The sequence below is a fragment of the Culex quinquefasciatus genome, chromosome 3 (genome assembly GCF_015732765.1).
Source record: "Culex quinquefasciatus strain JHB chromosome 3, VPISU_Cqui_1.0_pri_paternal, whole genome shotgun sequence".
Classification (NCBI taxonomy): domain Eukaryota; kingdom Metazoa; phylum Arthropoda; class Insecta; order Diptera; family Culicidae; genus Culex; species Culex quinquefasciatus.
In genome coordinates this window covers 160,406,403-160,421,582 of record NC_051863.1, presented here as the reverse complement: position 1 = coordinate 160,421,582, position 15,180 = coordinate 160,406,403, and the positions used below count along the sequence as shown (strand labels likewise).

The following is a 15,180-nucleotide window of genomic DNA, read 5'->3' as shown; positions in this document are numbered from 1 at the left end:
ATACACTATTGTTTACAAAAGTTATGTGCCCTTTTTGAAATGTTAGGCTCCAGTTTTTATCTACCCTCATTTTTATTATTTTCCAGCTGTCTCCAAAAATATTTATTCAGCGGTACCATCAAAATCGAACTCCTCGTCGCAAATATTTACAAAATGAGCAAAACTCGCCGAAAGTTTATCTGACTGAGTCAGTTTGACAAAAAGACGCATTGTTGAGGTTCTAGGTCACATGTTTAAGGTTGAGAACAAACAAACAAAAGAAAAAGAAGGTGTTGGGATGTGCGAAAAATAAGCCCAGCTGAACGTTTAGCGATATTTAGTGGAATGACTCAGTTGCGTTGAAGTTACTATTTTTAGTAGTCGGATAATTCTGGTGGTTTATCTTTCGTCTTTTCTGAGAACAAAATTTGATTGAAAAGTTCAGATGAAAAGCTAAAACCATATAAAAATACCACGAAGAGTATTCGTTTAACGCCCCCTTGTGAATAAGCCAACTTTGAGAACGGACAATCTAATTTACGTCAATTATAACATTTTAACGAAATAGACTGATTCGCCAATGATTAAAAAGCAGTAAACCATTGAGGATTGCAAATTTCAAAAGCAATATTTGACAGTATTTACACCTTGGCGTTTCTAACCTTGATTTGGATTGACACATCAAGGTAAACAAGTTTAAAGGTGCACTTTGGTACAAAAATGATCTGTCAAACTCATGGATTGGCAATAGATTAGCTAATTACAACTCATTTACGGTATCTATTTCCATCAACCAAAATCCCCAGCCTCGAGTGAAATCGTCCCTCTTCCAACCGGAATCACGTGGGATTCATCGTAACCGCACTTAATCCGGATGTCACATCCCGACTCACATGCCCAGCCTTAAATATTTTATCACAATGCGCCCCAGAACTGTCACTCTTCTCGGCGTACATTAAGACAACAACAACACAAAATGACACACCCCCGCCCTGGACACGCCGTACCTTTTCAGCCTCATCCTTGGTCCGTTTAAAGGTTGCTTCCGCGCGGCAACTTAATCCTTTTAGCTGGATTCCCGTCGTCGTTGTCGTCGCCGTTTCTAGGACATTCCACCGAGACCTGTTGGCCCTGAAACGCATCTGCAGAGACCGGCCACTTGAGGAGGCCGACAAAAAAATAAGCAGCTGCCGGCCTCGTGAAAAACAGGATCTTGACGGGTTGTTTTTGGTCACATCTGTTGCACTTATTTTTGTATTATTTTTTGCACTCTTTTCTTTGTGCGTGTATTTGCTGCAATTTTGCGTTGCAGCTTGCACTTATACACTGTTAGTTTTGAAGATGAAAATTTCATGTGCATTTACAAAATTTAACAAAACTTGTATTTTTACTTTTGATTTTCATATACTTTTCTAAAAATAGCCCGTAAATAACCCACGTTGAATTACGTTACACGAATCCGGAGAATTTCATGCCTCTCCTCTTCCTGCTTCTCACCACATCCCATTACACGCGAAACATTAGCAGCCGGCTTCTTCACAACACTGCTTCATCCTTCCTTTCGTGCCGTACAGCCCATTGCACAACCACACGCACTGCTTCCTCTCTTTTCTCTTCCTTCCCACCTCGTTCTCACACGCACACTACGCCCAAAAGTCCTTACGTTCAAAATTTGGCGCCACATCAAAGGACTAAACGTCCAAATTTATTGCCACTAATCAGTCAGTCACTAATTCAAAGCGCGCGCGGCGAATCTTTCCAACGGCTACTAAGACGTCGCCGCGGCCACCTCTCGACGGATTTGAATCAAGATGCAAACTAAACCGCCACAACTGAAACAAAGTTGGCGTTTGTGGGGAACCCCGGCGGCGATGGACGATCTAGCAACTGACGGAACATTGAATATGGGAGAGTGTACGAACGACGAAATCCAACAAAAACAGAGAGTGCACAAAAGGGGGCGAAAACGCCGCCGACGAGAGAGCCCGGAGATCGAGAGAGAGAGAGTTTTAAGGTGATGACACAGTGGATAAGAAAAAAGCTGGTTTTGGGGTGAACAGCTGTTCTAGAACAAAATTGTTATTTATTTTTTCATTGAAATAAGAGACTTCACGCATAAATTTAAAACAAATTAGTTTTAAATCATTGCTTTTTAAAATTAGTTCCTAAAATGTTTTACCATATTGTAACAAAAAACCTCAAAAACAACTTATTTTTGTGTTAAACAATTTAAAATGAACTAACTTTTCTGCCTAGCATGCAAACCTAACCTCAACAAAAATCATTCGACCGACGTTAGGTGCAACTACCCTATCACCAACACACCTGCACGTTTATGTTTAGTCGTGTTAGTGAGCTCGGTGGTTTAGAGAGCAAAAGCTTAGACGAGCTTTTCCGGGGCGACATCTAGCTGTGAGTTATTAAACTGCTGGAGACGAGAAGCTCTTTTCGCATGAGTGTCAGTGTGTTTGTGGGATAGTTTGGTCGAAACATGTGCTTTGATAATGTTGCGGCAGCATGAGCTTTTAAGCTTCGTGGTACAGCATAGCATCGGGCGACAGAGGTGGCACGGCGGGGTGGTATTTCTCGATAACAAAGAACATTAAAAATGATTGGTTCGACTCTGTTTTGATATAATTCAAATCAAAGAGATTGTAGATATTTCCAGTAGTAAGGATAGAAAAACACATAAATTATATTAAGCCTGTTAGCCTTAAATTGAAAATATTCGAGACATATTTTTAAGACCACAACATTTCATAGACGTAAACATTTAACATTTACTTCCATGTTTCTTTTTCTTTTATCTGCTGTACCTCAGCAATTAGAGGCCCTTGAATAAAATAATAGGAAATTGTCCGAACCGTCTAATTTTTTTTTCGGAAATTTACATTCATAAGTACGTTTTTTTTAAATCGAAAAACTGGTTCTTTTTATTATTATCTAACTTTAAGAGGCTATAATGAAAAATTTCAATAGAGTTCTTTTCGATTGCATGTTTGATCCTACACTAAAAAGATATGTTATTTTTTTAGTAATGTTTAATTTTTTTAAACGTTATTTGATTATTTAATTCACTTCATTTTTAGCCTTCAAAAATACTTCTTGAAACTCAAGCAACTATTTTTGTAAAGCTGAGAAAATTTCCTATAAATTTGTCTCTGATATTTCGAAAAACGGGCTATTCTTCTCTGAGATACAGCCTACAGGGTTGATTTTCTTTCAAGAAGTATGCAAATGCAAACCCTGAAATGAAATCCAAAATGTATACCAAAAAGTAGCTTTAATGTGAAAATGATAATGTGTTTCAAAAAATTGTGAAGCGCTTTTCGATTGTAAATTTTATTTTGCTGCAAAAAATATATTTTTTGTCCAGGTTCTCGTAATTTTCCAAACGGCACTATTTTTTCAAAAAATCATATCTCCTGAACCAGATTTTGTACACAGAAAAAAAAAATCGTGGTAATATTACATCTGGGAAGGGGTACATCTTTTATGTCAGAAAAAAGGTGTAATTTTACCTCTGGAAATGTGTAATTTTACCACTTTTCTGGTGTAATGTCACTTTTTCAGTCTAAATTAAGGTAAAATTACATCTTAAAAAAGGCAATATTCAACCTTCCAAAATTACAGCTTCCAAATTTACATTATTTTTTGCTGTGTACCATTACGAACTATAGCTCACACAGTAAAAAATAATGTAAATTTGGAAGCTGTTATTTTGGAAGGTTGAATATTGCCTCTTTTATGATGTAATTTTACCTCAATTTTTACTGAAAAAGTGACATTACACCAGAATAGTGATAAAATTATACATTTTCAGAGGTAAAATTGCACATTTTTTCTGACATAAAAGATTTACCCTTCGCAGTTGTAATATTAGCATGATTTTTTTTCTGCAGAAGATGTATATATACTAAATATATTTAGTCGCCTAAAACTTTGCCGAAGACACCAAATCGGTCAGAAAATACCTTCTCAAGATACAGAATTTCAAACATTTACTTACTCACTTTGTTAGACCACACAGCTAAAAAAGTAGTAATCCAGCTGCGTGTAAAAGGCCTGGGTGTAAAATAAATATTGCATTATTTTATGCAATTTTATGTGATTTTACACCCTGAAACATGTAGCCCATCAGTATGGGAAACCTACTTGACCGAAATGTCAAGCTCATATATGCGTTAATCCTTACAACTTTTCATCGGTTTGATGGCCGAGTGGGCTAAGGCGCCAGTCCGTACTGTTGGTGCTGGGTTTGAATCCCGTCGGCTGCAACTTTTTTTGTGTTTGCAAAAATGTACATGCAGTGTGTAATAATAAGTGTTTATTTTGACGAAGGTGATGTGCATGCTTTGGCATGCGATTTTACCATCGGATTTTTTGCTGTGCAGCCCACAAAATTGTTTGGAGACTTTTATAAAAAATAATTTAATTCAAAATTAAACAGAATCGTTTAAATTTATTTTTGCAATTCCACCGTGAAACTACTTACTTTTCCTGTCATTTTTGAACAACAAAAAAGCCTACTTTTCTGTACCAAAAATAACAGAATCGAATAGAAACCCTTTTCAAAATAAATGCTGAAAAGTTGAACTTTTCAGCACTTGTTTCGAAAAGTAATACTTTTATGCATTTTTTAAATTAAAACCGTTGATTGCCAAAACACACGATTATTTGACTTAAAATTCCACTAGTATTTATAACATGTACTACTCGTGCTGAAAAAACTTCTTTTGCAACTTGTTGCATCAACTACTATTTTGCAATTCCGCTGTGAAACTGTCAACTTTTCCTGTCCTTCTGGAGAAACGAAACGGCCTACTTTTCCCTACCAAAAATAACAGAATGGAAATTTAATACCTTTCAATACCAGTGCTGAAAAGTTCTTCTTTTCAGTACTGTAATGGGTACTGAAAAGTTGAAATTTTCAACACTTTAGCATTTTTAAATATTTTTGAACGGTGGATCTAAATACATGAATTTTTGACATAAAATTCCATTCTAGAAACGTACGACTCATGCTGAAAGAACCTTCTTTTTGCAACTTGAAATTGACGATCATAATTAGGCTTATCGATTCTACACGTTAAAAAATGCACATTTCACGTGAACCTTAATTTTTAAACACTACTTTTAACGGAACATGAAAAATGTTTAAATAACATTTCACAGTTTAGGTTAAAATTACAGAAAGTCCTTTTTGTGTTTTCGTCAAATCTTTCATATTCTGAAAACTCATGATTACAAAACAACTTACTTATCTAAAATGCATTTTAAAACACTTTTTGCATTCCAATTTTGAGACTATGGCTTGTTATTCTATTTTTTATGATAACTTAAATTTTCTGCGACATATAAAATAAAAATGAAATAAACACATTTTTAAAAGTGTTCGTGTCCTTTCGAAAAATATCATTTAAAATCAAAAGGCAAAATATTCAATTTTATTTAGATCTGTAATTTTTTATAGAATCAGAAAACAAAACACAGTCAAAAAAAAAGAATTCAAAAAATCATAGATATTTTGACAAAAAAAAAGAAGTTCTATTGAACCCTCAAACCGAGTTATCAACACAGAAAAAAAATTCTGTGTAAAATCGCATGCAAAAGCATGCACATCACCTTTGTGAGCAAAAGCATGTAATATTGTATGCGAAAACGTGTACACAAAAAGCATGTACAAAAGAAAAATAAACAAATTTTGCACACCCCAAAAATAACATCAATCTGTTGAGATGTCCTATCTAGGTTATCAAGTCCACGCCCCAACCTTCTCGGCTATATCGCCGCTGTGAAATTTCCTGGATCAACACCGATGTAGCTGTACGTTAATTCAGTATACGACATACGGGAAACCTACTGGTACATCGGCGTTGAACACAACTTTTACAAAACGTTGAGATAGCCGAGACGGTTGGGGCGCGGACTTGATAATCTAGATAGAACTCTCTACAGATGTTATTTTTGGGGTGTGCAAAATTTATTTATTTTTCTTTTGTTCATGCTTTTTGTGTACACGTTTTCGTATACAATATTACATGCTTTTGCTCACAAAGGTGATGTGCATGCTTTTGCATGCGATTTAACCATCGGATTTTTTGCTGTGAATGTCGTGAAAATTAAACGGCAAAATAAAAAAAAATGTTCTAAAAACGCATGCCAAAATATGTGAGCAAAATGCATTTCATCTTCAATCAATCAAGTTTCAATAATCTGATTTCTTTTAAAATTATACCTTTGCAAAAAATGAAAATATGAGTTAATTTAGTAAATTTCTAAAAATAGTTGTTTTTTTTGGGGTTTTTTTAAGCACGAGATTTCACGGAAATTTAATATTTCGCGCTGTTTGCAAAATTGTTGAAATTCACTAACCTTAATCACATTTTATATTTAAAAATCCTTTTCAATTGACTCCAAAAACTGCCTTAAGGAAAGGGACCTCTTTGATGGTATTACAAAGCAGCGGTGATAGCTAAAGAAACCCGAGAAAGGTACAATATAATCCGGCTACTTTCATACCGTAGTACTACTGGTAACAGCTTTCCAGCTTACCATGCAAATGTAAATGCTTTTTGTTTTCACTCTATTACGAGCGTAGGTGTGGGTGGAACACGAGTGGGTGTTTGCATAAAAAAAACAAATCTAGTTAAAGCGGAGAGTTATTTACTGCGCCCAGGAAAGTTGTTTTTCTGCAACATTTATAAGAGTAAAGATATACGCAAACAAGGTGACCAGTTTGGGGAAGGTGTTTGTAAGAAAAAACAACTTTTAACGCAGGTGCAACGGAGCAAACTTCAAAAGTCAACAGATGGCGCTAAGTTCAAACGAATGCGCCTAACGTTATGCAACTTCCACTGCTTTAAGCAATCGATAATGTTCTGTGATCCTTCGATTCGTGTAGGTTTCATAAATATTTTTCCAAATAGTTCCCATCAGGTGCTATCAGGAGATCAAAGAGTGGGAAAAACGCGCGGAAATTTCCGTTTGGCTTCATCCGTCCTGCACGTGCTAACACAGAGGCTGATAATAATCTAAAAGCAAACACTCACCTGTGGCGCATGAAGGACTTTGGCAGCGAGCGACTTTTGAGCTTCATCTCGAACTTCCGCTTGATAGACGCCGAACGGGGCCTCATCGAGTATGGTTTGCTGCTTCGGTTGGGTTCGATATCGAAAACGAGAAAAAAGAGTGAATGGAAGGAAAGAGATGAAAATAGATTACTGTCAGTGAGTGAGTGGATGGTATTGGGGAAAGGGAAACTCAACGGAAATACTCCGAAATCTAAGGATGGTGATTGTACCCAGTATTGGCAAAATGATTGAGTGCTGCGATAATTTGTCCGGACAGATCCATTTTCAAACTGATATCCTGGAGCACAGACAAAAATGGCAAAAAATCCTAATAGAATATCTTTTTTCAATAATAATTTACAATGCAAAGAATACGTAATACAATTAAAACAAAAATACAATAGATGACGTTGTTATTATATATGCGCCTAATGTTATGCAATCTTTAAAAAAAATTCCATCCACCCATAAAGGATGGTCCTGTATCGGAAAGCATTCTCAACAAATTAATTAAAATACTGAACATTTATTTCAGAATGCAATCATGAAATATGAAAAAAAAAATCGAAAAACCAATTTCAAATAAGCCAATTTTAAGCAAAGCTTCTCAATTAAATGCAGCAAAATTTATAAAACACATTCTAGAGCGTGAACCCTTTCCTTTGTCATTACGGATGTAGAACAAAGAGAGAATTTCCGACCGCTGCTCTACACTCGTTCGATAGTGAAAGCTACTAATTTCATGACCAATTGGATACCTGCAATAATGACCGACTTATCAGATTGCGAACGTGAACCGACCAACACACATAACAATAATGAAGGTGAGCCTGGTCCAGTCAGTGTTGGTCCCGGTTGATGCTAGGGATTTGAAGGGTAATTTGCCCATTGATGAACATTTTAGGTACTTTTTTATTTGTGCTTTCATAACAATTTTTATTCATGGTTTTCCTATCAAACAAACGATTAAAGTCAGATAAAGTCCAGCTTGCGATTATATACTACTTTCTCTATACTAAGCAATCGATTACCAATCACCACATTTTTGTCGCTTTGGTCATTTTGTAATTTTTGACGTTTTAAACGATTTGGTCGTATTGGTCATTTGGTCGTTTTGCCCATTTTGGTCGATTTGTTCATTTGGTCGTTTTGGTCATTATGGTCGATTTGGTCATTTAGGTCTTTTGGCAATTTAGTCATGTTGGTCATGTTAGTTGAATTGGTAATTTTTGTCGATTTGGTCATTCGGTCGTTTTGGCCATGTTGGTCTTCTGACCATTTTAATCATGTTAGTCGTTTTGGCCATTTTGGTGATTTTGGCCAATTTGGTCATGTTGGATGATTTGGCCGTTTTGGTCGATTTAGTCATTTAGGTCGTTTGGTCATTTGGTCATTTGTGTATTTTTGGCCATTTTGGTCATTTGTTCGTTTTGACCGATTTGGTTGTTTTGGCTATTTTAGTCTTGTGGCAATTTTGGTCATGTTTCGTTTCGACCCTTATGGTGATTTTGGTCATGTTGGATGATTTGGCCGTTTTGGTCGATTTAGTCATTTAGGTCGTTTGGTCATTTGGTCATTTATGTATTTTTGGCCATTTTGGTCCATTTTGGTCGATTTGGTCATTTAGGTCGTTTGGACATTTGGTTGTTCTGGCCATTTTGGTCTTGTGGCAATTTTGGTCATGTTGATCGTTTTGAACATTTTGGTGATTTTTGGCAATTTGATTTGGTCATTTCAGCCTTTATGGACAATTTGGTCATTTTGGTTGTTTTGGCCATTTTGATCGTTTTGGTCGATTTGGTCATTCAGGTCGTTTGGCCATTTATGTCATTTGGTCGTTTTGGCCGATTTGGTAATTCGGTTGTTTTGGCCTTTTTGGTCTTGTGGCAATTTTGGGTCATGTTGGTCGTTTTGACCATTTTGGTGATTTTGGTCCATTTGGTTGGTCATTACAGCCTTTATGGACAATTTGGTCATTTTGGTAGTTTGGCTATTTTGGTTGTTTTGTCCATTTTGGTCGATTTGGTAATTGTGTTCATTTTGTTGGACCGCATAAGGAATTAAACGCAAACATAGAGCTTACGAACCGGAAGTGACATTTATACATCCATCGACAAATGCTGTGAGCATATTTCTGTTGTTCAACAACCAGCAAACTACCCTGCCAAATTGTTCCTCTTTATTACGGAAACAATACCCAAAATCCTCCCACCTGAACTCACCTTGCTTTCCTATCACGCCCATCGCTTCCAGAGCCAGTCTTCTCCACCGAAGCCGTGGACGCCGCCGCCACGGCCACAACTTCCCCCTTTCCCGACGACGCCACCGCCGATCCCGAGCCACCACTTCCGTTCGATCCGTGCCTGCGGTTGTTCGGACTTCGACTAACTTTGTAGTTGTTGCTGCTATTGCTTTTCACGCTACTGTTGCTGCTTCCTCCGTTCCCGTCGCGGGATCTCCTGGAGGAAGTGGTCGAGTCCTGACGATTGTTGCTGCCGCCGGTCAGCTGTTGGGTCGGATCCCGCGTGATCGGCATCTCGTGCTCGCCGAGGAACGTTATCGAGTTTGCCTTGGCCGAGGTCATTCCGTACAGATAGCGCGGTGTTCCGAGCACCGCCGGCAGATCCCGGTCGTGGATTTCGACGTTCTGCTGCTTGCGGAGCGGGGCGTGCCCGCTCGTGCCCCCGTAACTGTTGGCCTTGACGGGGACCATCGTGGCACCGCGGCTTCCACCGCTGATTACAATCACTTCACCTGAACCAGCACCACCTGCACTACTAACACCGGTAGGAACAATGTCACCAACCACGAGACTTCGTCTGTTCAAACAGTTCTCACTACCCGACTTTGTCAACTGGCCGTGGCCGACGACCGTCAGCGTTTGCGGCGTCGTGGCCGCGCCACAGTGTGGCCAAAAGTCACAGGAACTAGCGGTACAACTGAAAATATGGAATAAGGGGAAAAGCTTGGTTCAGATATTGAAGGAGGGGCGGGGTCGAAGACTGTTGGGTGCGCGCGCGTCTTCAATGTCTTTTTTTTTTGGGTTTTTGGTACTAGCGTGAGTTGTGGTGGTAGTGGTAGCGGTGGGGGACCAATTTGCTTACTACAGGTTAGTGTGTGCGTCTACACAGCGAGTTAGTATAGTTTTTGTTTTGTTTAGATTTTTTTAGAACACTTTTGAATCACTTCATCGTTTGTTTTTTTTTAACAGGTCCATAAGATTAACAGGTTTTCGTTAACATCAGTATAACAAGTGCGTTTTGATTGTTTGATTTAGTAAAATCTACGTATTTTTAAGGTTATAAAAGTTGCTTCTTAATCGTACTAGTTGTTTAAATTCCTTGTTAGTAGTCTTGTTAGTTGTACGCTTAGGCTTTCCCGGCTTCACCGATTCGTTCCCGGGAGGGTTTTTTATTTGGGGTGAGAGAGACAGTGTGTTAAGGTTAAGGTGCGCAACACTACACTACTGTGTGACCTGTGTGCTTCCGGTTCTTGATCTCAATTTAGCTCGATTTTTTAGTAGTTTCGTTTTTTTTTCTAGAAGAGTAGGAGATTTCAATACCTTCCAGAGGTGGGCGTTCCGGCCGGAGGTACCACCACCCCACGTCCTCCGGACTCTCTTTGCATTTGCTTGTTCTTGGCGGCGTACAGAAACTTCTTGACCAGTTCGGCCTCCTTGAAGGCTGCCGCTGCCGCGGGATCATCCGGCGTCGTCGTCGTCCGATCGTCGTACTCCGAGTCTGGCGTTCCAAGACTTCTCATTCCCGCGTACATCAAGTCCTTCTGGAAGCTACCGTGCTGTTGCGTTAACTTGGCGGATCCAGGTACGGGTGAGCGATCCCTAGCAGTTCCTCCTCTGTTTCGTCCACTGTAACCCCCGATGATCGGCGATCGACTCATGGCGGCTTTTCGGCCCAACTCCGAATACTGTTGTAGCTCGTGGTCGTACAACCGCGCCCCGTAACTTTGCGGACTAGTTCTGTTTCGCGACGACGAAGACTGGCTGTACTCGTTACTCGATGAGGTCCCCGTTGATCCGAACACGCGATCATGGCTATACGATCGACCTTCCGTCGCGACGTACGCTCGCTGCTTCTCCCGATCGTCCAGAATGTAGTTTTCGTCGAACGATTTGCTCTTGTCAAAGTCCGCGTACTCGTACACTCCGTAGTTGTTGTTGTCGAAGCTTTTGCTCGTCTTGTTGTCCACCACGTCGACCTGACCGGCGTGCATGGCGTGCGAAGCCGTCTCGCGTCGGAGTCGGTCCAGCGTGGAGTTCGGTGACACCCGGAACTTGGGCGGATTCCTCGCACCGCCAGGGTACGCCGGCCGCTCTTTAGGCACGTTGCCAAGCCGCACTACGACCTTGTGCGGCTGACCTGGTTGCTGTTGCTGGAGAAGTTGCCGACTTGGGGAACGTTCCGACAGCTGCAGGGATCTACGGATTAGAGATAGGGTGGAAGAAGGAAAAAAGAGAGGTGCTTAGTGCTTGGTGTGTGTGTGTGTGTTGTCGGGAAGATATTGGAAGAGTTGGCGCGATCTTTGTTTGATTTTCAGGTTAGGTTCAGGCTGGCCAAGCTGAGATGTGCAGGAAGGTTATACTACCACGGCGCGACGGCGCGTTCTAGGTTCTAAGTTCTACGGAGTGAGTGGAGTGTAGTGGTTTACGTTGCGGGTTGCGTTGCTTGAAGAACGTTAGCTTTACCGGACTAAAATTTTGAATTTTGGTAGCCAGATTAATGAGGTGCTGATGGGATGGGGTGATTGGGACAAAAAGAAATTTTGAAGCGATGATGTTTCGGTCTGCTCAAGTCTAATTCACAAGACATATTTAAAAAAAGGATAAGAATTTTGTGCTAATTTAGTGCCCTTCAATTTTAATTGTAAATCATTATGCATAAACTTTGTTGAAATGTTAAAAAAAATATTATAAATGCTTGAATTTAAATGTTCATTTATACAAAACTATTTTTGCATGTATCGATGCGTTTTAAAATAATATTTATATTTTAAATGTTATTCAAACTGTTTTTAGTATGCTCGAATCAGTCAATTAAATAATATTGACGTCTTTCAATAATTCCATTCAGTAATTTTAAACGCAAACGAGGATTCAAGGGAAATGGAATCATGAATGTGTGCTTTGTTTTGATTTTTGGTTAACAAATTAAAACATTTCCAATATTAGTGGTGACGAAAACCACACGAGAATGTGATCACACACACACGAGCGCGTGGAGCCAATTGTTTTTTTGTGCGTGCGGTTGCGTTCGTCACTGGTTGCTGTCGTCGTTTCACATTCGTGCGTGCGTGCGTGCGTGTGCGTGAATTTCGATGCGCTGTGTTTCGGTCGGCCCTCTCTGAGTCTCTCTCACTTACACACACATAATGTCTGCCAAACAATGGTTGCTGCAAGAAAGAATTGGGTGGTAGGTGTGTTGACTTTGGTTATTGTTCTTGTTTCACGAGCTGTTTTTGAAAACATTTAGATTGTTTTTTTTTTGTGGTTTCTGGTAAGACAAAAAGAATTTGAGAAAAAAGATTTTATTTGATTTTTTTTTCGAGACTTTCGGGTGGTTAACTTTAGACATCGATTTGGGTCGGCATGAGCAATAGGCATATATGTGGGGGTAAATGCAGAATGCGAACACGAAATGCGCTTGTATGGATGAGAGAGAACAATCGAAACATTGGTTTTTGATGTATTGGTGACAACGACACTCAGATGGTTTCGGGAAGAAGCAAGCATCACACTAACACACACCATAAATATACGATGCAACGGGTCTTACCTCGATCTTCGAATTTTGTAATCTCCACCGACATTCCCTGGCCGCAAATTCGCTCCGGAACCTCCCCTCAGCTGACTCCTTCGGTATGACGAGGTGTGAGCTTCGTCACCGCTGTAACTAGAGCTCGACGTACTTCGACTCATGCAAGCCTCGTCGTACCGTCGCTCCAGCGTGCTGCTTCTCGAGCCGGAACTTTGCCGTGAGACCAGCGATGACTGCGAGCTGTTGATTTCACCCTTGCCACGTGCGGTGGCCGCCTTCGAGGTCGATCGTCCGGCGTTCGGGACCGCTTTTCCGGCGTTAGCGAGCGTTGTTTCTTCAGATTTCGCATGCTTTCGTAGTCGTCGTTGTCGTACAGCCGTTCCGGAGTGAGCGAGCGTTGCGGCTTCAGGGCGGCGTGAGCCGTTAACGTGTTGCCGGAACCGGATAGCTGTTGCTGAAGTTGTTGTTGTTGCTGTTGACTGGAGCTGTACATGGCGGCCGCAGCTGCTCGGCCCTTCATTTGGTTCATGTACGAGGTGGTTGATTTGTAGCTGAGCGCCAGCGAGGAGGACTGGTCCTCGCTGACGTCCTCTTCGTCGTCGTCGTCGTCTTCGACGCCGTCGTTGGAGTAATCTGGAGAGATATGATGAGTTTTTGAATTTTCGACAATCTTGAAATTATAAATTTAAGATTTTTTTTATTTTATTATTTAGCTTTTTTTTGTTTAACGTATTTTAGTATTTTAGTATTTTAGTATTTTAGTATTTTAGTATTTTCGTATTTTAGTATTTAAGTATTTAAGTATTTTAGTATTTTAGTATTTTAGTATTTTAGTATTTTAGTATTTTAGTATTTTAGTATTTTAGTATTTAAGTATTTTAGTATTTTAGTATTTTAGTATTTTAGTATTTTAGTATTTTAGTATTTTAGTATTTTAGTATTTTAGTATTTTAGTATTTTAGTATTTTAGTATTTTAGTATTTTAGTATTTTAGTATTTTAGTATTTTAGTATTTTAGTATTTTAGTATTTTAGTATTTTAGTATTTTAGTATTTTAGTATTTTAGTATTTTAGTATTTTAGTATTTTAGTATTTTAGTATTTTAGTATTTTAGTATTTTAGTATTTTAGTATTTCAGTATTTTAGTATTTTAGTATTTTAGTATTTTAGTATTTTAGTATTTTAGTATTTTAGTATTTTAGTATTTTAGTATTTTAGTATTTTAGTATTTTAGTATTTTAGTATTTTAGTATTTTAGTATTTTAGTATTTTAGTATTTTAGTATTTTAGTATTTTAGTATTTTAGTATTTTAGTATTTTAGTATTTTAGTATTTTAGTATTTTAGTATTTTAGTATTTTAGTATTTTAGTATTTTAGTATTTTAGTATTTTAGTATTTTAGTATTTTAGTATTTTAGTATTTTAGTATTTTAGTATTTTAGTATTTTAGTATTTTAGTATTTTAGTATTTTAGTATTTTAGTATTTTAGTATTTGAGTATTTTAGTATTTTAGTATTTTAGTATTTTAGTATTTTAGTATTTTAGTATTTTAGTATTTTAGTATTTTAGTATTTTAGTATTTTAGTATTTTAGTATTTTAGTATTTTAATATTTTAGTATTTTAGTATTTTAGTATTTTAGTATTTTAGTATTTTAGTATTTTAGTATTTTAGTATTTTAGTATTTTAGTATTTTAGTATTTTAGTATTTTAGTATTTTAGTATTTTAGTATTTTAGTATTTTAGTATTTTAGTATTTTAGTATTTTAGTATTTTAGTATTTTAGTATTTTAGTATTTTAGTATTTTAGTATTTTAATATTTTAGTATTTTAGTATTTTAGTATTTTAGTATATTAGTATTTTAGTATTTTAGTATTTTAGTATTTTAGTATTTTAGTATTTTAGTATTTTAGTATTTTAGTTTTTTAGTATTTTAGTATTTTAGAATTTTAGTATTTTAGTATTTTAGTATTTTAGTATTCAGTATTTTAGTATTTTAGTATTTTAGTATTTTAGTATTTTAGTATTTTAGTATTTTAGTATTTTAGTATTTTAGTATTTTAGTATTTCAGTATTTTAGTATTTTAGTATTTTAGTATTTTTGTATTTTTGTATTTTAGTATTTTAGTATTTTAGTATTTTAGTATTTTAGTATTTTAGTATTTTAGTATTTTAGTATTTTAGTATTTTAGTATTTTAGTATTTTAGTATTTTAGTATTTTAGTATTTTAGTATTTTAGTATTTTAGTATTTTAGTATTTTAGTATTTTAGTATTTTAGTATTTTAGTATTTTAGTATTTTAGTATTTTAGTATTTTAGTATTTTAGTATTTTAGTATTTTAGTGTTTTAGT

General features: G+C 37.1%; 1 protein-coding gene across 1 annotated transcript in view; it reads right to left on the bottom strand.

Annotated features, from left to right (window-relative positions):
* The window catches only part of LOC6036591, a 116,783-nt gene extending 103,673 nt beyond the window's left edge, over window positions 1–13,110 (bottom strand). The window contains exons 1-5 of the mRNA XM_038259468.1: window positions 12,845–13,110; window positions 12,432–12,461; window positions 10,615–11,490; window positions 9,275–9,991; window positions 7,032–7,133 (exon numbers count right to left, since the gene is read on the bottom strand). Of these exons, the coding sequence (XP_038115396.1) occupies window positions 7,032–7,133; window positions 9,275–9,991; window positions 10,615–11,490; window positions 12,432–12,461; window positions 12,845–12,987 (1,868 nt within the window). The 5' untranslated portion in view covers window positions 12,988–13,110. The remainder of the gene's footprint in view (window positions 1–7,031; window positions 7,134–9,274; window positions 9,992–10,614; window positions 11,491–12,431; window positions 12,462–12,844) is intronic.
* Between the last annotated feature and the right edge of the window lie 2,070 nt (window positions 13,111–15,180).